We start from the raw sequence: 26,751 nt of genomic DNA, 5'->3' as shown, positions 1-26,751 counted from the left end.
AGCTGCAGCGAGACCCGACTTTCTGTCTCCTCCAAAACACATTCTCATGCCTTCTGAATGGGAGAATGACTACTGTACACATGCAGTCAGAGACATGACATTTCACCATCAATCGATACAAAGTGTGGGAGCTGGCTTCATTTTGACACAGTGCACATGAAAGGGTCTTGGTGTTTCCTATCTCCTTTGTTAGCCTCTGCAGCCAAGCCCCATGTGGCCCTGTTTAAATGAAACTCTGGTTAGTATGCGAATGCTGCCACCAGATACAGAGCTCTACAAAAGGACAGGGCAGATTCATGGAGTATTTTTTTTTTGTTTTTGTTATTTAGGCAGGCCATGGCAGGGGAAGGTTCACCCCCACCCCATTTTGGATATTCATCATGTACTCCACCTGTCGGATCCCAACTCAATTTGACAGGGGGGGCTGCACATGTAGGATGTGTCCACCCAGAGAACATGGGTCTATGTGTTTGCAATGCAGTGAGCACAGGAAAATGTGTGTAGATTAGCCCCATATATTTTCCAAAGGTTGATTTACCATCATTTAATTTCATTTAACATTTCAAAAAAAAATCCCAGGTGAGTGCACACCCACTGTGCAGATGGTCGAAGTCCTCACAGCCGCTATGTCCTATTTCCCTGCCCACCCTTGCCAGTAAGATAAAGAAGCAGTGGAGAAACACAAAGTAACACACAAAGGAGGAGACCAGAAGGAATCATGCAAGTGGAATTGGTGGGAGACCAACCTCCAACAAAACTCTCACACCAATGGAAAAAGCAGTGGCTGCAGGGATAGCAGCACTTGCAGTATTGGGCATTGGTGGAACTGGCATCACAGAGCACAAACCAGTAGAGCATCCACACAACCCTGGGGTCACTGCCATGTGTGTGCCCGGCATGTTGTATGTGCTGTATCTGGCAAAAGAAGGTTAGTAGTCAAAGCATGCGAGTGGTAAATGTCCTTCCAAGAGCAAATGAAGGATGTGTAGGTCTCTAAATGGCAGGAGTAGACAATTTTGTCCTGCAGGACATGTGTCTAGTGGCACTGTAGTGGTAGCATACAATTCTATTTTCAACAACCGCATATAATTTGGTAGTGTGCCTGATATGCAATTCACAAGCAAGCCAACATGCTGTGTACATTGCAATGCCCATCTGAAACAGTCACAGGCACGTGGAAAAGTGATCATTCTAAATCAAGTGAAGGGCTTAAATGCAAGAGGCCAGTGCAACTAAGTAAACATGTCCCGAGTACACATCCACAAATGATTACTATATGTGTGTCTTAAAGCAGGGGCCTGGCATACATGTCAAAGTCTCATCCAATCGGCCCATGTAGTGTGGGCACACCGCATGCATTCTGTGACGGTAGTAGGTCTTGCGTTGGGTATGAGAGAGTGCAACACAGTCCTTTGTCTGTTAAATTAATGCTATATGGTCAGAAAAACCTGAGGCCTATGAGTGGTCCGTGTAAATAGGTAGAGACGTTCAGATCACCTTGCTGTGGTGCTGATGTGTGCATTATGGGAGAGCAGGACTGTGCGGGTCGGTACTGGAACCCGGTATGGAACCCGGTATGGAGGCAACCATGCCCTTATATACTCATAATGAGGCCCTTTGTTTCTGTCCTACTTACGCCAGATAACAAATAGGCTCTAACTTATTTTTTTATGTTTTTCTCTTACCCAAGATTAGCGACATGGCTTATTTATTTCAGTTACCAGTTTCCTTGTGCAACATACAAATGGTCAGGGCAAGGTGGTTTTCATCCCGGGCGGTTCATTCTTAATGTTTACACAAGCTGGGTCTGAAAAGGACAAGAAGGTTCCCATTTCCAAACACTAACCACTCCTTTATTTTGTTTCCTTTCCCCTTGTTCTTTTATCCCCTTTATGCCACATGTGTTTTTATTTTACTTCAAAACCTAGTGTTAATACAATTCTACATGATATGAATCCAACTTGGAAATAAAATAACGTTGTTTATGTTGTTAATCAGCATAAGTGTGTGATTGTTTTATGCTTGTCATTATTTCCCATGCCACATTTTGGAATCCGTAATCTTCTTAATTGGGATTCACGCCGTTTTCTGTGAAATAATTTACACACAATTGTCCTAATGTGTTACATGGTGACTGTTTGCAGTTAATAAACATTTATAAGGATCCCTATTTTCATGACTTTATATTAAAAATTGTTTTGGATAATATATTTGTAAATACATTATTTCACCCAATTCTAATGACCCAAAGCTATTGTGTCAAGGGCATGTTGTTCGACAATGTATACCGTTGAGAATAGTTGCACACACAGATCGCTAACCGGGTAATAATCCTGACCGTAGACAACATCACGATAACAAGTTAGTACAAGACCGCTGATGATCCTAATGATATAACTATGCCATCCATGACAATTTGAAATGTTTTTTACACCGTGAAACGGTCATAGGAAAAACGTATCTAAAACACGAGGAACGCCGAGTTTCTACCGCGATTGCTCCTATTATTTAGTAGAGTGCAGTGATAACAAATAGGTAAGAGACTAAGATACCCCTGTATTAACATATGCCCTGCAGCCATTTTCTGATGATTATTTCGAATAATACACTAGAGTGACACCCGGCTTATTATAACTTTGCAGAGACACCCGCTGTTGTGATCATCGACAGGTAAGTTTACCAGCAGGTCTGCTTTTACATAGAATATGACCATATGAGTTCTGACATTAGCTAATTCAATGGTTTTGTTTCTCTTTTTCTCCTATCAATGCAAATGCAAAACTATGTATGATCTATCACATAATAATGTTATTTATTTTTACTTGGTACTTCGTATGATATAATTCTCACTCAATCGATACTGATATATGCTGTGTGTCAAATTCATACCGGCTCTTGATAAATCGTTTGTTTGTTACAGTTATGTGGATCATGTAAATTAACACTGACTGGCTATGGATAATGAATTGTAATTATCTGATCTAATTAGAAGATGGCATTGGCCCTGACGAAGGACATAATTGTCCGAAATGGATTAGCCCTAACTTGCATCTGCTACCCATTGATGAACATTGAATTGCTTTTTAAGATAATTGATTAGAAAATAAAAGAATATTGAAGATCTTGATACTTCGAATACTTTTTTTCAACATGTTGAAGAATATTACACACAACTACGTGGTAATTGGGAGTGCAGCCCACACCGCTGGCTTTGTATCCAAGGCCTTTTCTTTTTGTCTGAACTGTGAGAGCTTTTCACAGAGGCACCTTTAGTGGATCTGCACCCCATGCAGAGGAAGTAATTGAATTCAAAATCTTTATTGAAAGTGAATATAAATACAGGTTGTGCACACTCACCACCCTTTAGTTGAGCACCGCCTCTCCCCACCCCGCACCCTGACACTCGCTGCAGTGACTTAATTGTAATAACAAGTTCTGTAAATGGCCCGATACTGTACCCAGCGTAGTTTGATACACCGTTCTAGTGCTCCTGTTCAAGATATATTTTGTGCTTGCTTCTTTTCCTAATTGTCATTCAATGGGCACTAAGAAAAGCTTCCATAAAAGTGAGTTTCTGATTAACCACACTTTCTCCTGTAGTGTTGTTGGATGTGTCAGCCATTAACCACGCTCTCTCCTGTAGTGTTGTTGCATGTGTCAACCATTAACCACAGTTTGTCCTGTAGTGTTGTCGCATGTGTCAGCCATTAACCACACTGTCTCCTGGAGTGTTGTCGCATGTGTCAGCCATTTCAAGCAGAAGACTGCCCTTATTTATCAACTTTTGCCTTTCAAAATGAATCAGAAGCTTGCGTAGTTTTCCAAAGACAAGTATTCACCAGAAGGGGATCTGCTCTGCATCCTTCCTTAGAACTTTGTATACATTGTGTAAACATGTCTCTCTGGGTGTAATTTATACAAATGATGAAAAACCTCCAAAATTGGCATTAGCCATGACTGTTCTTAAAATCTGACTTGCGCCAGGTTTACCAACGTCTACATGATCTCTTCATTTAGAAGCCCACTTTAACCTGCTAAGGAGAATTTACTCACGTAGATTTGGCTTACCAGTGTCATCCTGGTCCCTGCTAAGTCTTTAGAGTGAGGGGTGGAGCAGTGGAGATATTAAGGGGCGTCATATCAAATGTCTTTGTGTTCATGTCTATATTTTTTGGTCTTAAGCTGTAAAATAGTATCTCAATCTTATTGCAGGCTCAGAAAAAAGCGTTCACCTTTGCAATATGAAGTAGAAAATTGGACTATGGTTGCCAAGTTACTTTGATGTCTGTCTTACTGGCCCCTTAATTTGGCAAGTGAAAAGGGTTGTCTTTGCCCAATAACCTGAATATGCCAAAATCTATAGGTGACATTCAAATCAATTTTGATATGAATGTACTGATCTAATGGTCTGAAAAAGAAAGATCAGATAATATTCCATGTAGGGTGTCACATATTTTGTACAAATAGTATAGAACCACTAACCTTTCCATAGATCCCTCTAAGCTTCAGTGATGAGTTCCGTAATATAGAATAGCATACATTTCTTTGCAAAAACAATGATACTTTTAAACATCAGTCAATTTGCTTCACATACGAGAAAAAAAAAACAAAAGCTTTTCAATATATGTTTAGTTTTTGTACTAAACAAAACCATTGAACATTACAAATCAGAAAAGTATTAAACTTGGAAAATTTAATATGAACATCTTCTACATAGACATAACCTCCCTTATAAATCTTCACCCCTTTTCTAGAAGGAGGAAGACGTTTTCAGCATCCACTAAAAGAGTGGGCTAAATATGTGTAAAGCACACAGGTGTATGTCCATTAAAATAAATGAAATAACATAGAATGAAATGGACTTCATAGAATAGACAGGGAACAGGCAAAGCAAGGAAAGGCAGAAGACCCTTTTATTTCTCATTGAACAAAATGCAAAGTGTTTCATTAAAGGAACTAAAGAACGAAATATCTATCCCCTCCACCAACAGCACTCAAACTAATTAACGACAGTATGAAATAAGAAAAAAATAAACAATTGATTGAAGATCCCATTCTCTAATTAAACAAATAAAAACTCTGTGAAAAATTGACAAAATACTTCTTCCTTGAATCAGTGTTCCAGTTAGTTCCACAATTACGGTGAATTATTTTTTTTTGTATTTTTGTATTTTCTCTTTTGTCTTTGACCTGGTGTGATGAATTGTTCTTTCAGACTGTCTGTACCGAGTCCCCAAAAAGCTCTGTAGAAATTCCATAAAAACAGCAAATGCAGGTGAAGGTCAAAAACTGGAGCATCCTTCTGCCCTCCCCTTGCCAAAAATATAAAATCGATGTCTTATCAGATAAAGCTCTTGTACTCTTTATTCCCGCGGTAACACAAAAAAGAAAAAAAAGAATAAAAATAAATAAATAAATAAAAGCTGGAGTCTTTTCGCTGTTCGTAAATTTCTCTTTTTTTAATATATTTTGGCAATCTTCTTTTTTCTTTATAAATATTGAAATTCAGTAAAAAAGGTAGCTTTGATTTGGATTTTATTTTTTATTTTGTAAGTATTTACAGCCACTGTCCGGCCATGCTCTCTTCGTTATACAAGGGTGTAGGATTTTGCGTACGGGTTGTTCCCTTTCAAATGACCCCGGGAGTCCAGTAGGGATTCTTGGGAGCTGCTCATTTTAGCGGCCTGTCCTAGCTCCGCCCCTTCTCGCGGCGGTACTGCTGCAGCCGCCGTCGCCCCCGTCGCACTGGGCTGCCACGACTGTACCTCCCGTGCGGAGGGGTTCTCCATGGGGATTGGTTCCAGCACTGTGGGGCGCTTCATGGTTCGACTTTTCTGCGGCTCTAAGCAGGCCTGCCCCGCGTCCCTGCTTGTGCCTGAATTTCCTCGGTTTAGTAAAAAGTCCATTCGGAGATAGGGTGGCAAATGCAGAAGTTCACCTGTTGGAAGAGAAAGAGAGAATCGGCTTTATTAGCGGAATGTTTCGAAAACGAAGCCTGTGGAAAATATGGCTAAGCAGTAAAATAATCAATTGACTTATGCAACCAATGATTGAAACCAATTTCTTAGGAAAGCCTATTCTTCTAAATAATTCGAAGACCATGCTCAGCGGGCAAGTGAAAATCATGCATAGTTCTGTTCTATGCAGAGAGAAAACGATAAGAGAGGGCATAGAACTCTAATTTCTGCAATAGTCTCCCACACTCATATTGAGGAACAGCAGTGCAACCCAACATTGCGTGCATCATACACTAGAGTATCTTTTTTCTTGTATCTGCTCATCTCCTGTGTATTTTTCCTACTGGAATCTGCTCCCGAACAGGTACCAAATGTAGTAAGAGTTACTCTTGACTTACTTGCCCCGGGACGATAGCTCAGAGTGCTGACACGGAGCGCCACAGGTTCGATACCCGGGTCCGCACTTAGAAACCTCTGGGTATTAAGCACGTTATAAATAACGTATCATATCATACTTCTGACTTACTATATACCTCCCGACTTACTATCTCTCAATCACGAGTAGTCAAAGGTTACTCATACTGTTAGGGTGTGTTCAGTGTGCGGAGTCCACGGGCGATCCTGCAAAGGAATTGCAATGTTAATATGATATTACAGCAACAGGTGGGGAGTGCAGCAGCACTCTGCCACACAGGCCTGTGCCCAGTGTCGGATATATGCAGTACCCGGTTGGCATTGATACATATACACAGATGCTGTGACTTTTACCTAGACCATGACCTCCACTTGATTCTAGTACTGACCCCCCCAGCCCCCTTCCCTTTTCAAAGGCAGCTTCTGGGGGACTTCAGAATCTCTATCATGGGATTACGGATGTTGGAGAAGAGAAACGCGGCAGAGGGTAAACTGATGCTGGTGGGTACTCTGAGGTTCACAGTTATACCCACTACGGCGGTATCAGAAGCTGATTTCATATGCTGTGAGGGGCTGGCCAGAAGGGACGAACCTGGTGGTCAACCAAATTAAAAATCAAGTCAGATTTGTAAGATATCCACAAGCAAGAAGGAGAAATATATGACGTATCAGTCATGTCAGTTGGCATTTACAGAGCGATCCTTGGCCACTGGTTTGACCTTGTAGTACTCATGGAAGTGCCAGCTTGCAAGGTTATGGGTTTCTGTAGGTTTGCCATTGCTTAAGTCATCGCAGAAAGGGAAACATTTTGGAGAGTCATACATTACATCAGGGCCTGTTCATAACCTTGTATGCAGAATGGCATAAGGAATCGGGGAAGTGCAGTTGTGTAGCCTCACCTAGTACCTGTTAGAATAGTAATGTTGAAGTTGCAATGTACGTGGTCGGGATGTGGTGTGTGGTTGGCTGTGCCAGTTGCTAGTGCATGAGGCATGTCCGGCTGCATAGTGTTGTGGCCCGCGTCAAGCATGGTGGTGCGGCGGTCAGAGTGTCTAATAGGTGTCAGTGGCCACTTAGAATCGGGCACTGGTCAATGAACTAAAAACGGTGTGCTCTGGGTTTGCGCTTTGGTGCAGCGTAATCGTACATGGCATAATAATGTGGTGTTAAACAACCATTCCAAGAGCTGGAACAGGTGGTAACGGTCCGGAGGCCCAAGTTAAAGGCCCGAGCGAAGCTTAACACCATTAGTATCCGTCCCATGGACTGGGATGGGGCTAATTGACGGTATTTCCGTTCCGAGAATGGGGTGCCTCGCGGTGTCCCGTTCACAGAATGAAAAGACTGTTCAAAGATGGCCGACCAGGGAAAGCGAAGGCGGGGTTCCATACGAAGCCCCACCTTCTAGTTCCATGGCAGCCACATGCAGGAGAAAATGAAGGAAGCTGCCAGTGGAGCCGTTGCCGAAAGTAAGGTAAATGGGAGAGTGATGTTTCAAAAAGGGGTCGCTGAGGGGAAATGGGCGTTCGGGGAAGGCGGCTATCAGGTAGCTTGGAGTGCAGGCTGAGATTGCCGGTTTCAGCCCACGTTCCTAGCCACTTGATTGGCTGGCTCCCCCATCAGGGTGCTAATGCATAATATTACATAGTGAACACACTTATAGAAGGCATGGAAGATGGACATCACAGGAGGCAGAAGGGGTGCATTAAAATCATCAAGGGTGTTTTAGAAGCAAGGAGAGTATAAATGGGCGATACAGGTGCATTAAACAGCCTGTAGGGCATAAAAGCCATGCAGGTGCATTAGAAGGGATTGAAGGCATGCAAATGCATACACGGTGCACTGACATTTCACAGAAGGCGTAAAAGGCACAAGGTATGTATTAAAATATATGGCAGGCTTAAGAAGGCAACTGAATGATTAAAGGCACGGATGGTGTTAAAAGACACGGACCATGCTTTAAAAGTACGTTTAAGGCATAACACGTTTCCATTCAATGGCATGGCAGGCATTAACAAGCCAAAGGGTGCATTAAGGGCATTAACGGTATTAAAGGCATAGCAGGCATTAACAGATGGGGGTGGTAATGGTATGGAGGCCCTTTCATGGCGTGGAAGGTACAAAAGCATGCATTGGAGGTGAAAACAGGCATGCAATGAGTCAGAGGCACCAGAAAGGTATACAAGAGTTTAAAAGGCAGTAGGAGCCACTGAAAGGTACAGCATGGCAGGCTCAAGGTCCAGAAGTCATAACGAGGCATCACAAGGATGAGGGCATTGATGGCGTTAAGAGGAAAGAAGTGCACTGAGAGGCATCGAATCATTAGAAGGATTGGGAGAAATAACCAGGCACCAATGGCAGAACATGGCAGCAGGAACGTGTCATTGCAGCAAGAACAATAGACATTCTGTTTGCATTCCCTTGGCCGTAAGCTTCTGATTAGCGCAAACACACAGGTGGCACTGGGCAGTGGGATATTCGTGGTGGTGCTTTTGCACCAAACGTTCATAGATGCCACCAAGTCTGTCTCAACGAGTCTGTGAGACAATGGCACTCTGCAATGAGGCTGGTTCAACCACTGCGCAAGGTGTCTCTTTTCCCACTGCACACGTGTGTGTTGCATTTGGTCCAATAATCCTAAACATAATACATGAGGACTCCCCGTGGCGATTGTCACTCCTAAGTATTCTAAAGTGCCCTCATTCAAGTCCCTGAGGGAACACCACACTGGAACATGCATTATTGGCCCAGAGAAAGAAGCCATGCTAGGTACTTACGCAGAATATCCTTTCCCACTATGCGGTGGTGCTCAGTGAGGCGCGCGTCCTGCCAAGGGCAGCGTGCTTGTCTTACGCATTTCCTTCCTCCCACCTTGAGGTCTGATCCGGTAATGCACAGGACACGGTGTGCGCTGTACAAGGACATCATGTCCTGTCCCTGGCGGAGAAGAAGAAACAGTGCTCCTTCTAGGCCATTTGCCACGGACAGGGGTGTTGCCAGGTCTGGAAAAGACCCGGGGCTACACTAATGCCGGAACTGTCGGGACTGGGGGCTAGCTAACCTTTTGGTTGTTGCTCCTGAGATTCGGAGCTGTGGAAGAGCGAGGGGGAGGCGAGATGGGGTGGGCGGCCATGTTGTTGTGGAGACAGGGGGTGAGTGCTAAGCTTGTGGAGTGAGAGGGTGAGCAGGTTTTGGGGTGGTGGAGGCTGTGTTTGTGGTGAGACGGGGATGAACTGTGTCGGTTGTGGAAGGAGCGCATTGGTGTAATGACCGCCTAGTAGGCACAGGTTATCACTGTGCTGCCACCTATTAGAAGATGTAATAATATCTTTCTGGGGATTCTTGATTGAAGTTTCATTGTTACGGGATGCCACATTGTGCTTATAAACAGACTGTCACCCCCCCTACATATCACACTTGCTTTGTAAATGTATTTATATAGTGCCTAAAACTAGGCACAAATGTGCTCCAAAATACCTGGTTCATGGAATTTTGCACTGACAACAAACACTCTGATTCACAGAGCGGTGCAAAGTTTATTTCTGCAGTGCACAGTGACTGTGAAGTGACTTTGCACTGGTGCAAATTCACTTTTTACTGCAAGAATACACATTCCATCGCTCTGTGAATCGGGGTGTTTGCTGGCAGTGCACAAGTGCAAAGTGACTTCGCACGATGCTACAAATTCAATGAGTAAGGCCCATTTACTCAAAGGTCAGTTGGTCGTTGCAACAGGAAATCCAATGAATTAAAAAGGACTGTGGGTACTTCACTATGAGAGCAGACCCAGGGCCAATTTACAAAAACGTTGCCCAAGGGCAAGTATTACCCTCTACATTTGAAAAGCCACCCCAAATGGCGCATCCATATCAGAGTTTCACCAAACACTTAGGACCTGATTCATGGAATTTTTTGCTCGGTTCAAAGTGACTTTGCACTGCTGAAAAGTAACTTTGCACTGCCGACACAAACCCTGATTCATGGAACTGTGCAAAGTGTATTTTCGCAGTGCAAAGTCAGCGCAGCAACATTTTTGCAGCACAACATGAACTTTGAACTGCGGTTGCCCTGCAAAAATACACTTTGCACAGTTCCATGAATCAGGGTTTGTGTCGGCAGCTCAAAGTCACTTTTCAGCAGTGCAGTCACCTTGAATCGTGCAAAGAATTCCATGAATCAGGCCTCTGTTAGGCAATCATTTAGGTGTAAATTATAGGTTTAGAAAAGCATGGGAAATACATTACAACATGCTTGTGATTACTCATTTTTAGTTTTGCCTGTAAGATGGTGCTGTAAGCGCTTTCTAAAAGTTGGAACTATTGGAATAGCACGTGGGGATAGGAACGAGATGGGATGTGACGAGGGACACAAAGCCTGTGTTGTTGCTTGACTTTTGACCCATCCATTGAACACTCACAGTCTTGCACGGTTCTTTGACAATTCCTAGCCTCTACACACCCCTCCCTGCTGAAAATACCCATCTCCCAAACCGCTTTGAACTATTTTGTGCTTTTATTGGGATGCCAATGTTATTTCTAGCCATCTTCACAATGGTAATGGCTTAGCTGCAGCTTTAAACCAGCTCCTGGTGCAATAGCATATCTTTTTCCAAGTGTGCCTTTAACCATATTATTTGATGTTTCGATTGTGTAGTCTGACTGGTATGCAAACCGTGTTCGTTCGCAGTGACGCATGTGCGCTAAGAAGAAAGATGAGGTTTTGGGAAATTCCAATTAAATACAAAGCCTGCATGCATGATGTTTGATGTTTGTTTGCACAAGTGCTTCACATTCAGAGCAACTGAATGTTCTACCTTACATAGGCAACGTTTGTAAATTGATACAGGGCTTAAGTGCCCGGCTCACTTTGAAAGAGATTGTAATGCATTGGGGCTACTTAACAAAAGCTTTTCCAAGAGTGAACAGTAATGTTAGTAGGTAAAATATGTAATGTGACTGAGACATAATAATTCACACTTTTATAGCGCTACGAACCCTCAGGCATCTGAACGCTGCTTATTGTGTGGTGCTCATTTATCAACTTCGGAAAGATGAAAGGCAGAGTTTGGCGCTGTCCGGATCGGCCGGCTCTGCACAAATGTCCAAGCAAGCGCTCGACTCGCTGTGCTATCTTACATATTCATGAAGGCACTTATGATTTACCACAGAAATGTATCTCTAACAGACTGGGGCTGTATTATAGAAACTATGCACTGGTGCAAATGAAATGTTCATGGTATTGATAGCTCAGGGGTTACGTTCTCGCCTTGGAAGCAAGATGGCACAGAGCAACACATGTTCAATCCCCGGGTCCGCGCTTAGAAATCTCTGGCTATTCAGCGTGTTATAAATAACCTATTAACCAAATGACACTGCAGCAAACATTAACCTAGTGCAACAAATTATTTTAATGCATGTTTGTTCTGGGGCAATTTATGCCGTTGTGCTAAAACCGAAGAAAATGGACCAGCACTGGTGCAAGGTTTTTGTTATAAAGGCAGTGGTGTACATTTGGTGCAAGGTAAAGCACATGTGTGTAGCTCTACACCACTGGCTGAAGTCGTAGGCCAGAAAATGTGGATGTTCCCAGTGTCATGTCTCGGAAATTCTGGGGTGTAAGGTCGAATATGAATAGAAAACAGGGAAACAACACCCCCAAAAGTGCTACTTAGCGTGCGTTCACAAAAGGTAACAGTTATCAGTTACTCGTGAACACACATTAGTTGCACTTGGAAGTTTTAAGTGTTGTGTTTGATTTGTAAAGTGACTTTAAATGTTGGGGATGTGTGGTGTAAAAGGAAGTCCAAAAGAAAAAAAAAGTTTATCATTTTTGGAAGCATTTCATTTTTTCCATTTGATATAGTGTAATGGGCACATGTGGACCAATTTATTTACACAAGTATTTGTATGTGTATTTGTATCTGCTTGACAGAGATGTCAATTTTGATCAGAAATCACTTAGGATAACACATTTACAGATGGCCGAGGTATTCCCACGAATGGTGCCTGTTCATTAGCACGAATGCCTTTGGGCCAGGCACGCTATACAAATAAAGAAATGCAAATACAACTACGAAGATGAGAAGAAGTGGTGAGCTATTTTATGAGGGTGTAAGAGAGTGGGACATATACCAGGGACAAAACAAAACAAATAGAACAAAATATATATAAGAAAACAGGTGACTTGCAAAGGTCACATCAACCTAACCGGGCACATGCTTCAAACTAAAGATACATTCTACATAAATATGCAAAGTTGCATTATTAAGAGCCACTGCAGGGAGCGGTGCAGTCAGGTATGAAGGATGGGGTAGAGACCAGGCTGTGCCCCTTCTTTAACAAGTCAGTGAAGTCTAAGCCGAGGTTTGAAGAGATCTACAGTTAGGCTGACTTTGAATGTGAGGGGTAGTTTTCTCCAGTGGAGGGGGCATGGCATGAAGATTGGGCATAACGGAAGGCTGTGGGGAGGAGGGGACTGCTAAAGTTCAAGTATGATCAGACACATGGAATTTTACATCAAACCTGGAAATATGTCGGAAACAGGTAGAGCAATAACCACCAACTCTTTGGTCACAGAGTGCTTCATTGAGTGGCAGAAAGACTAGCACACAGAAGGAAACCCTTGGATTCCATCGTTCTCACCTTTAAATGTCTGGAGTGCCTTCCTGCCATGGTCTCGGTCACCTTCAAGGCATGGGTGGTATAGCTCAGTGGCAAGGCTCTCACCCGCATGTGGCAGAAACTAGGTAACAGAGCCATTTGCAGCCCCAAGGGAGATGAACAATACTGAGTCCAAGGACCAGGATTATGAAACCTATTCCCTTTTAAAAAACACAACACGCCCAGCCAACTTGACTTTCTAAAAAGTATGTAAAAGGGACTTTTTCTTCAACCTTCACATACCACAAAGCACTTATACCACGTTTGTTACTCAGTGGGGTACTGTGCAATCATTCATACATAAATTCATCATTTCATTCATTGTTAATGGGATAAGGGGGCCCCGGGGGGAACGCGAAGCGTTTCCCCCCGGGGAGTTTTTGGCGCTGCACACGGCCAGTGAGTGGCCGTGGGGGTGCAGAGCGCCTCCCTGGGGGGTACTTAAGGGCTCAGGGAAGGTTCGGGAGGCAGGCGACGGTTAGGACTTGGTGATTGTCCCGCCCTCCCACCCCTTCATTTTGGTTTTAGGGTAATGTCAGTTTTGGAATAGGGGGGGTCTATTGTTCATGGGATTATGCAGGGGGTTTTCTAGATGTCATGGGGAGTTTATGGTTTTTTGGGGTCTGTTATGAGGGTAGGGTTTGGTAGTTTTGTGTGACAGGTCAGGGCACTGTGATAGTTTGTGTGTAATATATGTTGCTGATGTGGCAGGTCAGGCTGGATGCAGGTCATAGGAAGGGGGAGTTTGGTGTAGAGGGGAGTTTAAAAGGGGTTGAAGTGGGTCGGGGCGCCGGGGGCATAGCCCCTTTTGATGTGGGGGGAGGGAAGCACAATGGGGGAATGACACGGGAAAGGAGAGGGTGGCGCTGTTTGCACAAGCAGGTCACCCCCGGGGGAGCAGGTATTGAGCCTGGAGGGGCATGGCCCCTGGGAGAAAGCGGGACGCCTGGAAAAGGGGCAAGGAGACGGTAGGATCCAAGGGATCATTAGGGAGGAAATTGGTTATTTAATTATTTAATTGTTGGGGGAAAATGAAAATGAAAATGTTTATGTTATTTATTTGATTGTTCAAATATCTCTTTAGTTTGTTAGGCCATGGAGCCAGTTAAGCGTTTTGATTGTAAGCTTTGGCCTGTCACATTAAAGCAACCTTTTCCACTTTTAAATGAGTCTGGGTTTTTGTGCAGTAAGCCAAAATAAACCCGTTTCAGTACATTGTAAGGATATTGCAAGTCCCCGAGAAGTTTTGTGACCAAATAAAGGAATGGGGATTAAAGCAGAGTTCCTTTATAAGGCCATGGAGCACCAAGGAGACTTGCAATACCCTTTATAGGTATGGCAGGAGGTCGTTTAGTCCTTGTAATTAACTATTCTTGCTCACATGAGCAGTACACAAATTAAACATTATACCATAAACCGTTCCTTGTCAATTACCGGCTGCAATGTGTCACAGATAACTTCTTTAAAGAAATTATTTTTAAAAGCTATTCACTTCTTTAATTAAGTGCTGCAGTGACAGCTGAAAATCTCTGCTGGCTCAAGCAGGATGCATTGTGACATTACAACAGTGGCATAATAACTGATTACATAGCAGTTGTGATGTCAATTTCTTATTTCACATCAATCGTGATGTCACAACTTGCCTGAAATAAGAACATTATTTCCAGGCTTTTATACAGATACAGGCTATCACATATTATACCTCTCTCTCCTTTACAACTAATGCAGCATTGGTTAGTTAAGCAATAGAACCCCAGGAGGTGGGCATTAAGGGTCTGTTAATTCCCTGGGGTGTCAATTACAAGCCGGAGTGAAGCAAGTGCTTTAACGTAAACCCTGGGGCCTTACCAGACCAGTAAGGCCCCCCCACCCCTACAATGGTTCTATTGATACTAGTACCCCAGCACGTTGTACCGAGCTACTAATAGTATATTTTTCTCGAGTTGAGAAACGACATGTAAACCATTTCTCGACTTGAGAAAAAAACTACAAAAAAATATGACCGCCATGTATCGAGAAGTAGGGAACTACTCGTAGTCCCTTCTACCTTTCCATGGCGGCCATTTTCACAAGGCAGAGATGTGCCGTGAAGACTACTATTCCTGGCGCCCGTGATGGACATGGCAGCGCAAGATAAATGGGGTTGGGGGAGGTGGAGTCTGAATATGTGAAAAAGAGGGGTGGAGGGGAAGGGGACACGTGTGCACAGGGTCACACGGGAGTGCACTTACCTTAATCCCGGTGAGGGAATATGGTGGCCTCCCACTCTGAGGAGGCTCTGAGTGGGGTCTTTCCGTGTGTGGTAAAGACTCCATACCGAGCCTCCCCATTGGTTGGGAGGCCACCACCCCCCCTCGCCGGGTACTAAATAGTAATACATGTTTCTGTTCTCTGCTGCTTGATTACCTGTTGGACACTTGGGATGTCCACTGAAGCTGAGAAGGCATGTGCTATTCACTGACATGATGTCACCACTTGATGTTTGCATTCCTTTTGCACGTATACATTGTGTTATGTGCTTAGTTGTCCAGCCAAATAGTGTTGGATGTAAATATTGGAATTCATATCATCCTTTAGCTGTTCTTTAGGCAGTTTTATATTCATTGGCATGTTAGCTCATATGTGGCATTAAAGAAGGAGCAATTACCATATGCATATCCTGGTTCCACCAAAGAAAGTGAACAAACATTCCATCACCAGTGGGTGATGGCGCGGTCACATTCCTCTGCACAGGATGACTGCTAAAACCCAATATGGCTCAACCTCATTGAGGGTCAGTCGGCTGCTTCTTGAAAGCAGCTTGGGAAGTTGCCTGGACCTACCCCGGCTACTTAGCCGCACACCATACCTTGAGCTGAATTCTGCGTGCATTTTCCAAATACACCGATTTAGCTCTGCACTTGCACTATGCAGGCTTGCGTTATTTCGGGGTCTGCTGACTACAACAAAGCATGAGTCTGCTGATTTTCTGAGAGTAATCTGCAGACACTGAGACCTCCCTAAGAAGCACCTTGCGTTGGCATCCTTCTTGCATTGATAAGAAGTAGTCTACTGAAGAATGGGCAAATACTCAGGGCACAATTCACACAGATGCAAGCAAGTGAAGGTGGCATGCCTCCATGCCTCCACTTCATTTGCACCAAGTCAAAAACGCTCCCAATTCCCACTGGGAACCCGAATCTGTGTCTCTGCGATTCACACATCACACATCCTTTTAGCTTTTGTCACATATGTATTTTATTTGTCCTTTTGCATAGCACACTGATCAGCTCCTCGTTATCTTATCTTATATATAGTTGTATGTTTGCGTATAACATGTGATGTACCACGACGTGGCGATGCCTCACAATGCCAGGCAAGTGGGCAAACCTACAGGAGGGGGCAAGCCTTAGATAAGTCTTGATGTTGTTATTCCTAGACTGATAGAGATTGACGATGTCACAACACAAATGGGGTTGGGAGGATCGTCCTCCCATATTGCGGGGGAAGCACGTTCTTGCTGGATGAAGATACGAATCTGATCTGGTCAAATAGCACAGCGAGAACGCTCGCTTTGAGAGAGCCTGTTGACGCAGGTTCGAATCCCGGCAGGAACAAACTCAGCCTTTCATGAGCACTCACCTGAGGGTTCGTAGCGCTATATAAATGCAAATTATAACTTTTATATGCTTGTGGGTAGAGATTGATGTGTAATCGTAGGCATGTCCACAGGGGCTTTGAGGAAAATAACCTTTGTTTGAATAACCATCTCTCTCTCTTGGGAAGTGATTGTATGATTTCAGTGATGGATGTTTGAGATTATTCTAGCCCCCCCTTCAATCCACCACTTCTTCCTGCAACGTGTAACAATATCATTGTGTATATTTATGCAGGAGTCCACTTTAGTTTTCAGCAGGGGCCGCAAAAGGGGGCAGAAGACACAAAATGGGGAAGAACAAGCCAGAAAGTGGGCGTTACGAGGGACAGACCGCAGGAAGTCCACAGCATGCCCACAAAGGCGCACGACATTGTGCGTTCATGGATGTGAACGCGCAACTTCTCACCTGCAAAATGCCCATGCAGTTCCCTCAAAATCTCTGCCACCCTGAAGCAGCCGTAAGGACTTGCATGAAGGAATCACAACTCTGTAGGTGAGTTTGCAAGTCGGATTTAGCGGTGCGTGCACACAGACAGGGTTCCGATCGTACTTGGGGGTGCACGTACACAGTTTAGCAGGGTGCAGTGAGTGTTTACGCGGTTTGCACGCAGTTTGACTGGGAAAATAAATGCTTTGTCTACAACTGTATGCATGTCCTCGGAGTGTCGGTTGGATTTACGGGGAAACCCTGCGTAGAGTCCCCGAGGTGCAGGCCCACTTGCGGGGGACCCCACACACTATTTGAAGGGTTCATGTATTTGCACCCGGGAGTGCACGCAAAGGTAGCTGTTCTGTCTATTTTTGCTTTGCGTGGGGGCGTGTTGGGAGTGTTCTAGCCGTGACTTGTGTATGCAGTTACTTTGCGTAGAAAATTCCATGAATACGCAGGTCACCTATTCTGCGCGCAGACTCGCACAGTCTCGATATTAGTGCATGGCACTTATGGGATTAATGCACTCTTTTCCATGAATCAGGCCCTAACAGGTTCAATGTGATTTTACGGAAGATTTTTTATTCGACACATTTTTAACATACACATTTTTACCAAAACATGCTGAATTCTTTTTAAAATTTTTATTTTGGGGGGCTCACCCTCCCAAGACCCCCGTTTCCCCATGTATTTAACCCCCCTAACCTCTCCCCACCTGTTTTAATCCCTTAACCCCAATATACATAAACATATATTTTTTTTAAATCAATTTTTTTTGGTAAAATGTTTTCGGTAAAAAATGCCTCGAATAAAAAAATCCTCTGTAAAATCACTGGATACCTTTAACCTTTGCAGCTTTGAAAATGTGGTTTCAGATGATCGGATTTTGGAATGAATAGCTCTAGGTGATCCTAATTTGAGGAGTTTAGGTTTAGACATATTCAGGGACAGCATGCTGGCATTCATCCAGATTTGGATTTGCCACAGGATGAAACTCATAGGGCCTCATTACACGGTAGGCGGTGAGCCATGGCGCTATTAGCGCCATGGCTCATGCCGGTAAAATACTGGCACCGCCTTGGCGGAAAGGGGATTTACCGCCCCATTCCAAGGTTGGAGGGGCGGTAAATCCCCTTTCCGCCATTGCCCTTCCCCATTCCCATTTCTGCCCCATAGGGCTCTATGGAAATGGGGAAGGCGTTAATTACGGCACCGCAATTTTGCGGTGCCGTAATTAGCTCCGAGGTCCCTTAGCGGGTTGGATTTTAACGCCTGCAAGAAGCAGGCGTTAAATCCTCCAACCCGCAAAGGGACCTCGTAGTACGGCGGTAAGGGTTAACGGTCACCGTTGCCATTAACGGTGACCGTTAACCCTTACCGCCGTCCGTGTAATGAGGCCCATATGGTTTAGCTAGGGTGAGCCGCATTCTGTGATGCCAATGCAGAGTGAGTCTCATCAGTAAAGATGGTGTAAACCACACCAGCAAAGATCAGGATGTTGTCCACAGGATGCATGCAATTGCTGAAGAGCATATATGACATTGCTTTAAGGGACTACTCATGGGGCAGGGTCATCTTGCCGCATCATGAGTTGCTGCAGGTCATCTTTATGTGTCTGAGTTTCCACAAGTCATGTTTCTGCATTTACAATGGTATGTTGGGGGAGCACGGTGGACTCATGTGGTGGCAGGTGAAGGCAGAGCGGATAGAATGGCGATAGGACACGAGAGGAAGGGAGAGAGGCAGATGGTTAACAGGCTTGTCCCACGTGGGTTAATAAAAAATAAAGGCGGAGGTCACACAGTGTCCCTCATGAAAAATACTTTGCGGGGAAATGTATTGCTTTGTCATAAATGCCTCCTGCGAAAAAGTCAAGCCCTTCCTCCCTCTGGACAGCTTTAGATCCACTGTTCAAGCACTGGTCCTATCCCACCTGGATGGGGGCAATGCACTCCTCGAAGGTCCATCATTCTCCCTTGTGCTCCTGTGTAGTGTCCTACACACGGCTGCACGCCTCATCAAGGGTCTACGCAGATATATAATCACATCAGCCCGCCCTCATCGACCTTCACTGGCTCCCACTGCATGCACAAATGACCTTCAAGTCTGCTACCTCTATACGGCAGTCGCCCTCAAGTCACTCAGCTACCTCAAGAAGAAACTTTGCATTTCCAGTGGACAGGGCACCACTAGAAGCCAGGACATGTGCAGGCTTGAAATATACCGCTGCAAAGGGAAAGTACCAGAAAACAAGCCTTCTCCGCCTACGCCCCAAGACTGTGGAACCACCTCCCCATCGGCCTCAGACTAGCCCCCCAAAAGGGGGGAGTGTGGGCATGTCTAGTGTTGCCCACAAGAGTAGCCTTGAGCTACAGAAAGAACAAGGGAGAAAAAAAAAGAACAATACAGGTAAAGGGGATGGCCTGAGTGGGGACAGGTGTGGGAGAAGTGGAGGTTGAAAGGGGAGGGAATTAGGAAGAAGGTCAGTTGCTAGGTCTGGAAAAGATCTGGGGCTACGCCAAAGTCCGGACTGTTGGGACTCGAGGCTAGCTAGTCTTTTGGTTGTAGCCCCTGAGCTTCTATCCAGGGCTGTCGAACGGGAAATCATATCATGCCTCCTATACTGTATATATGTATATTGGCCTAAGCCAAGCCGCATGCGAAGAAATCCGCGTTGCAAGGTCTTGACCTTAGATCTGAGTAAGCTGCCATTTTAGGTTCATCCGCCATTTTAGATTCTCCCTCTAAAGTCACCCTGTGGTCCAAAATAGTGGACAGTGTCATTCCGAATGTAACATGGCCGTCTTGACCTCTGTGTACAAGCTAATATGTAACTTGCCTGCAGGCCACTTGTTGAGGTCATGAACTGAGACCTTGTCCTTCGTTGACCTGTGTATAGAGGATTACCTGTGCCAACGAAGCTAATCCGCAAGCACATGTTAAACATAATATATTCAAATACTGAAATGTGAATACTTGTTTGACTGCATTGTATAAAGATGTTTAAAGAGAAGGCTTAACGAGAAATCCAAAGACATGCTGTTGCCATTGTGACTTGTTGGTGAATGTATTTATGGTAAACTCTAAATGTATAGATGTATGAACTCGGCATGAACCCTAGATCCGTGATGTATTAACTTATAGGTGGACTGGACATCATGTTTTGGACTGTATAAAAGGTGCGACTATTCTGATGTACAGTCCCACTCACTGAGCACACCGAACAGGGCTGGAGTTCACTGTGTTGTACTGAGGGCCTGATAGCTATCTGTTAATTTGTCCTTTGAAACTGTTCAGTATAGAATAAAGATCTCTGTATCTTTCTTTGTAACCCGCGTTTGGTGTATTTCCTTTTGGGGTACTCAGCCTCGATATCTTCTTTTTGATTTCACAGGGCTAAAATCAAAAGACCCGGGGCTATAGCTCCCCCTTGGCGAGTCAGTGAGCGGTTTCCCTTTGATCAAACCTTGCTGCTTCATCCAGACCAATCATCAACCTCTCTGGGGAATGGTCTCACTCAATGAACAGGCAAATCAAACAGGAATGCCTTGTGATGCAAATATCCAGGAATTGCAATCATATTGTGGCTAAATGTGGAAAAGGGAGGAACTGAACCAAGCCGGACAGAGATGCAAACCAGCTCCGCATGCTTTATGCAACAGTTTACAACTTGACCCAGGCCTTTAGGCACACTTTAATACAGCATCCCATTGCATCCTGGGACTGAGATGTGCGTGTACACCTCCTATCGTGCAAAGCTCTGGTGATTCTGGTAGTAGGGGTGTGCAAAATGACCAGCGGCAAAACGGAATGCAGCGGAATTCACCAGCACTTCCATTTTGCCGCCTGAGAGGATTTCCACCTTTTTGCCACTGCCATTACCGGGAGGTGCGTTGTGTGGAAATGTTTTTTTACCCTACAATGTTACATTTTTGTGTTTGCCGGAGGTGCAAATAAATATATATTTTGAGGCTAAAACTCTCAAAATGTAGCTTTTTTAAAACAAAATAAAAACAACCTTAAATGTTGAACAAGAAAAATCCCCAAACAGCCAATTCCGCTCCAGAGGCAAAATAGGTAGATCAGATTTTGCCACGCAGTGTGATTGAGACATTTGACCCACCCTTAGTAACTAGTACTAGCTGAAGGTGAGTGATAAGGATGATTTTGGGCCAGTCAGTAAATATGTCTGACTTTAGGAAATGAGTGACTCAGAGGACAGAGAGGAAGGCACATATCAAGTCCAATCGCACAATGTTATGTTATGTTGAGAGTTCTTATATAGCGCACGGCTGCCCGAAGGAATCATGGCGCTGGGGAGAAGGAGGGAGAACCAAGAAGTAGGAGCCACAAGGCCATCCACACCTGCAATCAGAATAGATGTGTTTTAAGGGCTTTCCTAAAAGCCAGATGGTTAGGAATATTTCTCATTGTCACAGGAAGCTTACTGCACAACTGAGCTGCGGCAATAGAAAAGGCTCGTAGATAAAGCCGCAGCACTATGAAAGCAGCAGCCTCACCCAGTGTCTCACTTTTTCACTCAATATTGTGGAGACAAGGTCTTATGAGACTGGAAGGCTCCCGAGAAGCATGAGCGAGGTGCATGCGGCCAGGGGACATTATGCACAGAGCGGAGGCAAAGGGTATACCCTTCCGGTGCCGCTCCTGCAGATTATTTACACAATTGATGTTCTGAACTTATTAACATTTAAATCAAGATATTCAATACTTATCTGCAATGAGTCATGTGCCTGATTACGTTAGAGGTGCACACCACATATCTGGTAATGAGGCAGGACGCTCCACACCACGAGGACCCACATAGAGGAACCCACAATCTCATGGAATGCAAGAAGCAACACTGCCGCCACCACCACCTTTTGCCAACACCGGGTAGGTCAATCATACCACGGCCTCAGTGGGAATCGTTATTTGCTGCGTAGGTGGAAGTAATGGGGGGAGCAGGGGACCCTCAAGAAACAAAGCCATGCTGCTGTTATTGGCGTGGAAGGCAATGAATCTTTGCAAAGTTGAACCAGGAGACCAACAAGGAATGTGGAAAATGAAGATGATATGATAGGTTATTTATAATGCGCTTAATACCCAGAGGTTTCTAAGCGCGGACCCGGGGATCGAACCTGTGTTGCTCCGTGTCGTCTTGTTTCCAAGGCGAGCGCGTTGCCCCTGAGCTATCTTCCCGAGATCCTGATGTCTACAGTCAGACAATAAGGAGGACAGCGAGACGCTTGTCGAAAAAAGACAACACAGTCCTGCAGAGATTACAATTTGATGCAAGAAACCAGACTGGTAGGGAACCAGTAGAAGATTATATCCATAGAATGCAGGAGTTAACAGCCCTACGTGAATTTGTAAACAGTGCAGGGAACATGATTGAAGACATGTTGACTGTACATACAAACTGCAAGAAAAAGAGCTTATGTTAGACCAGGCGATTCAGATTGTCAGGTGAGCTTGAGAAACTGCACAGAGAAGGAAAGGAGTGGCGGGAAACACACTCGCTAGTGAAGTACATGCATTGCATTGGAAGAGAAGCTGAAATGACAATGGTGAAGGGCCAGAAAAGCAGCAGTACCAGGCATTTAGCAAATGGTAGGACATGTCCAGCCGGAGATAAAGAATGCACAGATGATGAAAGAATAGGACTCTTTGCTAAAGCGTGCAGGGCTTGGAGTAGCAAAATAACAGCAGTGGAAATGTGGGAAGCCAGAACTGAGTACTGGTTGTCTGAAGCCGAAATGCCCATGAGATTAATTGTGAGCACAGGAAAGCGCACACGGGAAACTACCCATCGGGCCTCATTATACGTTTGCCGGTCCAGTAACTACGGTACCGGTAAGCTTGCCGGTACCGTAGTTACCGGACCGGCAAACTACGAGTTCTGCTCGCGGATGCCTTTTCGCCTGCCAGGTCTGACCTGGCGGTGAGAAAAGGCCCCGCAAGCAAACTATGTTGGATGCACCGGCACCATTCAGAATAGCGTGGGTGCATCCGGCCTCCCCATTCCCATTGAGCCCTATGGGACTCGAATGGGAACGGAGAGCACTTCTTTCCGGCGCCCGAGTCATAATGAGGCCCATTGTATGACCAAAGTAGATGGGAATGAAACAAGAGTCACAGAAGACTCAAGTTCAGATTTCACCATACGGTCGATTCACATATGTAAAGCAGGGGTAGAATGACAAAAGCTTCCAGTTAACAAAGCAACAACCAAAAGTCTTTGGAGGGACCAGAATTCAGTTGCTGGGATACATCAAAAGCTGCTTAGAATTCAAAGGGAGAAAAGTCAAAGTGAATATATATTTCTCAGTCATAGAGCCAGTAGCGGTTAAAGCATAACGTTCACCCTGTTCCCCCCGCTGGGCAATGTGCACTCGAAGAGCTAGTACAGAAGATGTCGAATGAAGGTGCAATGGAATCAATGGAGTCGTCTGAGTGGTTGAGTCCAGTGGTTCTGGAGAAAGTCTCCATGAAAAGCATTAAAAATGTGCATCGATTTACGCAGCTTGAATCGGGAGGTGATCACAGACAGGTAACCCTTATCTACTGCAAAAGAGGTAATATTAATAACGGAGGAAGCCAACATCTTCTCCACGTCGAACATGCCTACCAGCAGATTCAACTAGAGAAGCAACGGGTTTGTGTTACGCCGTTCGGGACCTTTCAATTTACCTGCGTGCCATTGGGTCTCGATACAGATCAAAGTGGGAAATGCATCCCATTTCCAGGATGAAATCCTGATAGATGCTGCCGATGAACAAGCACGTGACAAATCGATGAAAGAAGTGCTGGAACGTCTACAAGCAGCAGGAGTCAAATTGAAGCGATGGACGCGCCACATCATGACTAGTGAGGTTCAGTATTTAAGATGCACAATCTCAGCCAGTGGAATAAGACCACAAAGGAATCTACTACAAGCGGTTGCTACGTTGATGTAAATTCATCCCTGGTCATTTATTGCGACAGAACTATTTTTGTTCCGTTTTTTTTAAATGGGGTCATCCATCCCTCCCATACGTACAAATACCACCCCCACACCACCCTAACCCTTAAGAAACATATATTTACTTCCCAACAAAATAATGATGTCAAAGTAAATTTCCACAAATTAATTTACTTCAATAATTTACTTCATTAAAACAACAGGGCACACTAGAAGACAATGGGCCTCATTACAAATTGGTAAAACCAGCAGGCTGCCGCCAAACTTACAATTTTTTCCGGCACCCGCAAATGGGCAACTACCGAGTCATTACGTCCCTGCTGTACCCGGTAATTGCTCATTTGCGGGCACCGGAAAAAAGATGCTCCCCATTCCCAATTGGTCCCATAGGGCTGAATGGCAAAGTGAAAAGGCAAGTTTATATGGCAATGATTTGCTTTAACAGGAGTCTGCAACCTTTGGCTTTCCAGATGTTTTGGACTACAACTCCCATCAGCCCCAGCCAGCTCAGTCAATGGTGAGGGATCATGCCAGTCCTAAACCTCTGCAGAGCCACTGGGTTGTGCAGTAGCACCTGGAGTGTCTTGTGTGCTTGATGGAATTACCAATAATGATATCAGACCCAAATAACCGGACAGACTCAAAGAATATGGCAAAGTAATACTTTATTGCCAGCTCAAATAAAGTAGGGCCATCTGGCAAACAAGGATAAAGTAGGGCGATCTACGCACTCACAATAACAATCTGATTATACAAAGGATTTATACCTTAAGATGCTTCATGTATGACACTATCCTATGTGGAAAACTGTAAAACCTATTGAAGTGAGGGATTGGTTAAGGGAACACATGTACCTATATGCCATATAAGTATTAGTAATGTTACTGGATGTCCTTTATCTGGTAGGTGCGCCTTGAACCACCTCCAAATACGTTTAATAAAGAGTATAGCAGAATAACAGCAGTGGATTGTCCTGTGCAACATTGTATAGCATCTTGATCCATAGACCCCTATGACTGGTTGGCATTCTCTCCCAACCTTGGACTTTCGTCTAATTAGCAGCACTTAAGCAAAACAAAAAATGTCGGACTACTACTCACTTGCCCAATTAATCTCTCATCTCTCATCGGTCAGGCCCTAAACCAAGGCTTCTTCTTTGTAGTTGACCTTGCAGCCTGTTCTCTGCTTTGGGACTTTCAAGGGAGTGTAGGTACACCTTTATCTTCATCTGGAGCTTAATTAGGAGACCACAATGTAGTCCTTTTGAACCTTTTATTTAGTGCTATTTAATTCAATTAGGCTGGGTGTCATTACTCCTCTTGGCCTCTGGAGACTTGGTTGCTCTACCTCACATAAGCTTTCTGCATCCTTGACTGTCCAGTACTTGGAACTTACAGATGTTTTCTACTTTGCTAAATCTAAGAGAAATATGTCTCACGTACATGGCTTATTCTTTTGACTCCCTTTGTGTCTTGCAATTATTCCTTATTGTGGCATCCTTGATCCCAGGCCAATAGATATCCCTCATTCCTCACACAAAGCTGTTTTTCCAGCACCTCCTGACTTTGAGCCCTGGTCTGTCTCTGAGGAAGCTAGGTGTGTTACAACACGGGTCCGGCTTCTATCTTTTTCTCCACTTTAGTCACGTTACATTTTCATCAGCAGCAAGCTTCTATGTGTCTCATCTACCTTGCATTTCTGTGCATATACATTTACTTTGTCTCTTCTCACTTAATCCTTTGGTGTACATAATTTCTTCATATTCAGTTACATGTTTCTCTTATTACTTCAGTTACATCTTCATTCTTTAAGTATTCGTACATCGTTTCAGTGCTGCCTTGTGTCTTTTCCTCATGATACCACTTTGTAGCTGTCACATTTTCTTTACAGCTCTTCAAAGCTTGGTGGTATGTGCAGATTCTCCTACTACCCTTTCAGTTCGAGGGTACATTCAATGCGGTTATCTGAGTGCATATTGTCTCTCATACACTCGATGCAGCATTGGGACAATGCCTGGTGTCACACATAAGGCTCTTCTACTGCTGCTCCAGTATGATGGAGGTAAGGGGGCGGAGTCTATCAGTGACGTACATGTCTGCTCCTCTAAAGGTTGCAGACCCCTGCACTATAACAAAGTACTTCATCCTATGATCTAAGGAAAACCTATATTAAGGATCTCATTGAGGGCACTAGGGTAAGAACATGACCAGCACACTGCTGGCCCGGAAAGGACACTGATATAGAGGTGACCCTCGTAAATTACCACAAGTGTGCCAACAATGACAAGCATTTGTTAGTGTAATAGGCACTGTTACGAACAATGGAGATTCCAGCAAATTCCTGGAAAAAAATACGATTGATCATCTAGGTCTGCTAGATGCCATGCAGCCTGAGCATTGATATGACATAGTGCTTGCGGATTACTAGTCCAAATGGACAGAAGCAGCACTTGTACCAGACATCACGACGGACGAGAATAGTGATAGAGACATTAAAGAAAATATTCAGGAGGGAGGGGTCGCCCAAATAAATGGTCACCAACAATGGTGTACAACTGACATTAGAGGAAATTAACTTTTTTATACAATGCTATAATACACAACAAATCAAGGCAGAACTCTGTCATCCCCATGCTAATGGATTGGTAGAGAGGGCCAACAGATTCACTAAAGGCTCGATTAAATGAGCTATCC

General features: G+C 44.4%; 1 protein-coding gene across 3 annotated transcripts in view; it reads right to left on the bottom strand.

Annotated features, from left to right (window-relative positions):
* Positions 1-4,891: 4,891 nt before the first annotated feature.
* Positions 4,892-26,751, bottom strand: part of DSCAM (DS cell adhesion molecule) — a 1,793,910-nt gene continuing 1,772,050 nt past the window's right edge. For all 3 annotated transcript variants that reach the window (XM_069636048.1, XM_069636050.1, XM_069636049.1), the window contains one exon: positions 4,892-5,938. In XM_069636048.1, the coding sequence (XP_069492149.1) occupies positions 5,589-5,938 (350 nt within the window). In that variant the 3' untranslated portion in view covers positions 4,892-5,588. The remainder of the gene's footprint in view (positions 5,939-26,751) is intronic.

Source organism: Ambystoma mexicanum, chromosome 7p (genome assembly GCF_040938575.1).
Source record: "Ambystoma mexicanum isolate Mex_15411 chromosome 7p, UKY_AmexF1_1, whole genome shotgun sequence".
Classification (NCBI taxonomy): Eukaryota; Metazoa; Chordata; class Amphibia; order Caudata; family Ambystomatidae; genus Ambystoma; species Ambystoma mexicanum.
This window is presented reverse-complemented; position numbering and strand designations above follow the sequence as displayed.